The sequence below is a fragment of the Ursus maritimus genome, unplaced genomic scaffold (assembly GCF_017311325.1).
Source record: "Ursus maritimus isolate PB19 unplaced genomic scaffold, ASM1731132v1 scaffold_23, whole genome shotgun sequence".
NCBI classification, from domain to species: domain Eukaryota; kingdom Metazoa; phylum Chordata; class Mammalia; order Carnivora; family Ursidae; genus Ursus; species Ursus maritimus.
The window spans coordinates 43642147-43649565 of NW_024424786.1; the positions used below are offsets into that span (position 1 = coordinate 43642147).

Here is a 7419-nt window from a genome sequence, read left to right on the forward strand (position 1 = left end):
AAAGGAGCTCAGGGAGAGTCGTAGCTGGCGCATAACACAGGTGCTCAAAGCTGTCCCCGGAGAAACACACAGCTGCACAGTGGGGGGAACTGTTTTGGAGTTCTCACCAAAGTAAACCAGTTTCTCCCCCCCCCTCACGTGTGCGTATACACACATACACACAGTCCAGCCAGAACACACACACACACACACACACGCCCACACACACAGTAGCCTCTTCTTTCCATGCACACAAAACATCTATGGGTTTCAAAAAATAGCAACTCTCTAAACCAGCGGATTAAAATGCATTTTTCATTTAATTGCTCAGAATACAGTCTTACATCGTAACGCAGTGATTTGGCACAGACGCTGCTATCATCACAAGTAAATAGGCCTCAATGTCTCCTCGGGCCACGTTATAACCTATTAAATAACAAAGTAGAATAAAATACTTTCATGTTTCGGTTATACAAACGCCCGCTCGTCCCACAGCCGAGCTGCACGGAGGTTCCTCAGGCGGCTGGAAGCCCCGCGCATCGGTCAGTTTTCCCCGTGGGCGAGGGGTGGCTCCTGGCCCACGGAAGCCCGCAAGGGTGTGGATTTAAAGCAGCCCTCCCTCTGAGTCCCGATTCCCTTCTGATCTGACCCCTTTTGAGAGAATCGGGGCAGGGTGGGCTTCCAAACACCGGCCAGGCAGAAGCAGGGGAGGGGCAGGAAAGGGGGGGAGCGGTCCTGGGAAGGGGCTGGGCCAGGACGGCCAGCCGCACCGGTGGACGCCCTGCACCTGCTGGGCTGGCCACGGGCCGGGAGCCCGCCTGGGGCCAGAACGTGGACAGCTTTGGCTGCGCCAGGCCTGGCGATCTACGCACGGCCTCCCCGGCTCCGCTTCCTCTGCCGCCGGGGCCTGGTGCCCTTGCCTGGGGGCCCGGGCAGGCCGCCGCGGAGCCCGGCCTCGCTCTGGAGCAGCCGCACCATCTCGTGGTCCTTGTGGTCCAGCACGCGCGGCAGGAACAAGGAGGACTTCTGGGTGCGGCGCGTCTTGAAGCCCCTGCGGGGCCTGCCCTTGCCGTTCACGGACACATACCACAGTCTCTCGGCGCTGGGCTGCCGCTGGGCCCCCGGGCCGCTGGGCGCTGTGCGGTACAGCCGCGAGGCGTACGTGTTGTAGCCCAGCTCGTGGATCCGCTCCACGAACTCACACTCGGCGTTGTAGCTCTCCTGTGGGGGCAGAAGGCCTCGGTCAGCCGCTGGAGAGGCCACGGAGGCCACAGAGGCTCCCACGGAGGCCCCCATACAGGCTGGGGGCCGGGGTCTTGGGGACTGACTTGTCCCTCACCAGGTGTCCCTCTCCTCCTCCCTCCTGCCCAGTCCAGCAATTACCTGACCCATGACACCCATGCCTACGCTGTGCCTGTCCTCCCTCTAAGCCTGGTGAACCCGGCCTTCGGGATTCAGCTCAAGGGTTCAGCTCCTCTGCTAAGGTTTCCTGAGCACCCGGGAAGAGTGCTCCCCAGCTCTGTCCCCCTTCCGGGGCACTGACTGGCACAGGGACATGTGGCTGTCTCAGCAGAGCAGAGATGGGGCCTGCCCTCAGTCTCTGCTGGTGGTGGGGACGTCGGCGGGACGTCTGGACACAGGAAGAGGGCAGTACCCCAGACTGCTTTTGGAAAATGTGCATGAAACAGAAAAGAAATGAACATTGGGATATGGCTGGGTTTTCATGAGCCTGGCTTCTCCATTAAGCTTGAGTTTAGGTCCTGGCTCTGGGCCTTGAACTCTGAGAGGGGCTGTCTTGGCCTCACTGTCCTTGCCCGACACACGGAGCAGAAGCCAGGAGCCCAGCCAGAAGCCTATGCTCAGCAGGCACACAGACACCGCTGTTGTCAGGGCAGCTCAGGGGTGGGGGCGCCCCGCACGAGTGGGGTGTAGAGGAGACCACTGCCCACAGAGGTGAACGGGGACCGGTGTGGGCCTGGGACAGGCTGGGAGGCGTGGGCTGGGCCTGGGTCTCTGCCTTCTCAGAGACAGGCATCCAGAGGGAGAGAGGCACAGACTCGTAACTCCAGGGGCTTTCACCAACGTCCCTTGGGCCACCTAAGTGGGGCACCCCCAAGTCGGGAGGGGGTGAGTCTGACTTACACCAACCCAGGTGAGGCTTCAGTCTGAGCTGTAGGCAGGTAGGCATGCCAAGCACCCCTGGGGCTTCCCTCCTCACCTGGTGCCGGGGGCAGGGCTTAGGGGCAGGGGGAGCTGGGCAGAAGGAACCCGAGGCCCTCATGGTCTGTCTCCATCTGCAGAGGGGAAAGGGGGCTGCTACTGAGTGCAGGAGGCCCAAAGACCCCCGGGCCCATTCTCAGGGGGTCACAGGCTGGTCGGGGCTGGACCCATGAATGGGACAGCCTGTGACCTGGAAGGGCCGTAGGACACATGATGGTCAAGCACCAAACACCTCTTCCCAGATGACGCATAAGTCCAGAGGGAAGGGTGGGGGGCTCCCGTTTGGCTGGAAGAGGGAGCTGCCTCTCCCGTAACCTCGACCCCTCTGTGCTGTCCCAATCCTCGGGGATGCCCAGAATGCCCTGGGTCACAGTACAGGTGCCGCTGACACAGACCAGGCCTGGGGTGGTGGCAGACCCCAAATCCCAGAGGGCTACGGTGCTGTTCTGGTCTGTGCTCAAACCCTCATAATGTAGGGGTCAGGGGCCATCTGGGGGTGAGTGGGTGGGCTCAGAGCAGACCCCCATGCCAGGCGGCTACGTTAGTGTCTGGTCCCCACACTCAGGGGACCGTCAGGAGCTCAGGGGCCAAGCAGGCTCATCTCCCAGGCCTCTCTGTCCCATGGCTGAGGCCCAGGTACCAGGAAGCCACAGGGTAGGCTTTGTCATTGTGGGACAACTGAAGGGACCCAGTCTTGTGAACCTCAAAGAGTGAAGAGCGCAGGCCCCCCAGAGGGAGCTCCCGGGGGAGACAGAGCTCGCACCCCGTAGGGGCTCCTAGAGAGCTCAGGATGACCAGGAGGAAGGCGTCTGCTCAGGCCAGGGCCACAGACGCCACGCAACCCCGGGCGAGTCTCACGGTGGCAATAGTTCTCAATGCCTCTCTGGGCCCTGTTGTCCCACTCCAGACCCTGTGCTCCACAGGGCTTCCCCTCCAGTCACTTGCACCCCGCGTGCCCCCTGCTGAGACTCTACTTGTCGCTATGAGACCTCAACCTCCAGGACCCTGAGTTTTCTTCTCAGGCTCTGCCCGGACTGGGAGCTGCTCCAGAAGAGCCGGCTTGGGGCAGTGTGGAGGTGGTCAGCATGGCTGCGCCCCCAGCTGGCTCTGAACCCCAGGGGACCAGGCAGGGGGTGTGCAGGGAGGATGGGCAGGTGGCTGGCTGCAGGCAGCGTGGTGAGTATGACGAAGGTGTGGGGAGGAAGCTGGCGGAGAGGTACCTTCCCGATGAGGTGACATTTTAAGAGAGCGTCATGAGGGAGAGGTGGGCATTTCTGATGGGGGCATTCCAGTCCGGGCAAATCTCCAACTTTTGCATTCCCTTTAGCAAAATAGCAAAAGAGTTAAAAAAAAATCCCATGATAAAATAAGCAGCAACTCTTCCTGACCACACTTTGCCCAACTTCCAAATGGGCAAGGAGAGGCTGGCATGTGTCCCCTGCAAAGAGAATGCATGGAGAGAGGGGTCTGCGGGGAGATGGTCCTGGGGCTGTGTTGTCTAGGTTCCCTGTGGATGGAAAACCTCTCATTGCCCAAGGGGGTATCAGGCGAATTGCACGTAATGACTAGTTGGAGGTAGCAAATTCCCTGGTTACATGCATTTCACTCCATGCATCCCCGCCCCTGCACTTGGGGGAAGGACATTGCCAATGCCACAGTCACAGGACCCTTCTTCTGTTGCGGGGCCCCCAAGCAGTACACAGACTGAGTTCCAAATCTGTGTGCCTGGGACACGGGTCTTTCTGTGTCCTTTCCTCTACGTTGGGTCCTAAGAGCTAACAGCTCTTGCCTTTCCACCCTGTGGAGAACTGGCTGTGCTGTACTTCCCTCTCTCCTCCCTCCAGGAGCACTCTGCTTGGCCCACAGAAAAGCCTTGCCCAATACACAGTCACACTGTGCCCCAAAGCTCACCGGGTCCACTTATATCAGTGGAAACTTGGGGGGCAATCTCTGCCTTACTCTCAGCGACCTTGAGGGTAGGGCAGTACTGGGGAACAGAAAATGTTCGGGGGGGCATTTTCTAACCCAATGGCACCAGAGAACATAAGCCCAGTCTCACTCCTCCCTGTGGGCCATGCTTCAAGCCAACCGAACTGGCAGCCACCTCCAAGAGAAGCAGCTGAAACAGCACTGGGTCCCAGCTGGGGTCCTGCAGGTCCCCATGCCGCTGGACAAAGCATTATACTGCCCACGTCCCCTGTCCCCCGATGAGATGTCCAAGAGAGACGGCTGCCCCACACATGCGTGCCCACAGGAGAGTTCGGACTCACCGAAGCATAGAGCCGCCCCCTCTTGTTCATGGCCAGGTACCGCCCGGAGAAGAGCCCCTTGATGGCCACGATGCCCACCTCCACCGCTGTCATCTCCAGGATACCTGGGAAGAGTGGCGAAGGCTGATCACGCCCGCACCTCCCACACCACGCAGTGCCGAGGGCTGAGCATGAGGGCTGGGCGAGGGGAGGGCGACACACTCTCGGGGTGGGCAACTTGGGAAGTTCAGGGGAAGAAGAAATCACTGGATGGGAGGTGGAGCAAGGGGAGCGTAGAGAAGGCTTCTCCAAGGAGAAGAATTCAAACACGGGAGGGAAGTAATACAATGAACTATGTGCTGACGGCCAGGTGCCAAGGCCTTGCACATGTGGAGCTCACTGGAAGCTCTCAAGCACCTTGCGAGCCAGTCTAGTGATCTGACAGACAGGCGAGCTGAGACAGCTGAGGCTAGGTGACTTTCCCAAACAACACATACCCGTGTGAGCTAGAATTTGAACCTGGGCTGCAGACACAGGCCGGAGCTCTCCAACTTGCACTGCCCCTACTAAGGGTCAGAGGAGTCTGGGGGAGGGGTGAAGCTGGGGCCCTTGAAGCCGGGGGATACTATAATCCACGCAGTGCTTTGAGGGGGGCCACCCAAATTTACTGGCAATGGACCTGGGCAGGAGATAATAGTCCAGGGCCGGGTCCAAGCGGGATACAGGATCTTAGCAGGAAGAGGGGTTAGACGCTGGAGCTTGCAGAAGGGAGGTGCCCTGGGCTCTCCCACCCCCCACTGCATGTAAGGAAGTCTCAACCACCCCTAACCTTCCTTCTGGACACTGCAGTGCTTTTTCACCGGAGGTCCTGCAACAAAGACCTCAGAGGGGCCATTGTCTCCCCAGAAGGGCTCCAAGGGGCGCTGGAGCGTCAGCGATGCCCTGGGGGGGGGGCCTCTCTGGGTGTGCCCCTGGCCCCCAGCACGGCAGCAATCACAGGGCCCAGATCAACAGCCACACGAGGTGCTAGGTGCACCGGACGCAGGCTTCCGGCCTCCGGCGTCCATGGCACGCAGGCTGGGCAGACTCCGAGGCACCCATTGGGGCACCAGAGAAGCGCACGTCTGGTTGCGGTACAGGGTCTGCTGCCGACGTGCGCGCCCTCCTCGACCTCCGGGCTGCCGGCCTTGGATACCCCGAGAATTCTGATGCTCTGTGACTCTGAGAGGGAGACTGGATTTGGAGAGCACCGGGGTGATGCTGTAAGAGGAGCACGGGCGCTGCGGCAGCCCCAGCCTGGCACGGGGACGGCCACGCTGCAGCTCGTCCGCAACCCCTGGCTCCAGAGGCGTCCTCCCACGACGCCCTCTCCGGCGCTGCGGCTTTCCTAGAGGAAGCAGCGGTTTCCCGCCGCCGCCTTCAGTCCACCGCACGGTTTCCTACCTTCGGAGCGGGGGCGAGCGCCGCGGAATGCCGCGGAGGAGCCCCGGACCCTGGACACGCTCCCACGCTCCCCACTGCGTTCCTGCCGTGCCCCGAGCTTGGGCCTCCGGCTCCGCGTCAAGCCGAGACGCTTCAGCGCGCTGGGTTCGCGCTCCTCTCAGGGAGGCTCAGCACGAGCCAGGGGTCCTGCGGCCAGAGGAGCCAAACCCTGCAGCTCCGAGCACGGTTCGGGCCGTGGGGCGGGGCGGGGCGGGAGCATACCTGTGCCCCCGACTCAGGCGGACGTCCCTCCCTGCGCCTAACTCGTACCGGCGGCCCCCCACCCCGAAGTGGCGCGCCCACCCTGCCTTTCGCTCCGCGGCCCGGGCGGAGGCGCGAGGGCAGCGGCCCGACCCGGGGGGATGGCTCTCTACCCGCGGCGGCTGCAACCCAGGAGCCCTGCTCTGTCCCGAGTGTCTTCCGCGTGGAGGCCGCGGCTCGGGCTGGCCACCTGGGCGGCAGCAATCAAGGAGGGCGGAGGGGCCAGCGCGGCGCCCCGGGTCGGCAGGAGGAGGACAAGTCGTCAAAATAATAAAGAAGATGATAAATGCCTCGTCCAGCGCCTTTTCTCCGAAAAACTCAAAGGCCTGGAACTTGTCAGGGCCACCGAATCCAGCCGAGCGGGGAGCCCCGGGGCCGCCAACCGCGCGTCCCCTCGGACTTGAGACCCCCAGCTCCCCTCGCGCTGTTCTTCCCGACGCAAGGGGACAGCAGGGGACCCCGGCGGGCGCCCTCCGGCCCGTTACCGCGGGCACCCCTGGCGCGCCAACCCCTCCCAGGCGCCTGTCCCCGGGGACCCCGCCGGCCCGCCGCGGGCCCGACACTCACTGTAGGCGCTGTTTTCCAGGCTGCCGTTGACGCGGCCACTCGGGTGCAGCTGCAGGTGGTACTTGGTGGCGCAGTAGAGCTTGCGGCGCCGGGGCGCCCCGCCGAGGTGCTCGTAGACGCCGCCGCGGCCGCCCGCATCGCGCCGCAGTCGCGCCCCGGGACCCGCGGCGGGCCAGCCGGGCTCCAGCAGGCTGAGCAGCAGGAGCCAGATTAGGCCCATCGTGGCATCGCGCCCGCCCCGCGGCGGCGGCGGCTGCAGGCGAGCGCGGCGCCCATGGAAGGGGCGGCAGCCGGACCGAGGCGAGGCGCTCGGAGCCGGCTCCCGCGCCAGGCGGTGCCGACTCGGGCTCCGCGGCAAGTAGGGGGAGGGGAGGGAGGGGAGGGGCGGGTGGGAGCGAGGGTGGGGGGGAGAGAAAGGAGGGGAGAGACGGGAGAGAGAGAGAGGCACCTCCTTTAATTTTCACCCAGGATCGGGTGAAATTTCCGTTGCTGCGCAAAGGGCTGAAAGAAAAGACGGTTCGGCAACAAAAGGCCGACGTGGTCCCCAGGCGGAGGCGCGGGAGGGGCGGGGAGCCCGGCGGGGCGCGGGGTTCGGGCCAGGCGCCGCCCGCGCGCCGCACACACTCGCCCCCCGCGCAGCGCCGTCGAGCCACGGCTCCGC

At 63.3% G+C, this 7419-nt stretch overlaps 1 protein-coding gene across 1 annotated transcript; it reads right to left on the bottom strand.

Annotated features, from left to right (window-relative positions):
- Positions 1-843: 843 nt before the first annotated feature.
- Positions 844-6978, bottom strand: FGF3 (fibroblast growth factor 3). Its single transcript, XM_040638788.1, has 3 exons — positions 6759-6978; positions 4470-4573; positions 844-1200 (listed from the first exon to the last, which is right to left on the bottom strand). The coding sequence occupies exons 1-3, from the start codon at positions 6976-6978 to the stop codon at positions 844-846; spliced, it is 681 nt and encodes a 226-aa protein (XP_040494722.1).
- Positions 6979-7419: the final 441 nt, after the last annotated feature.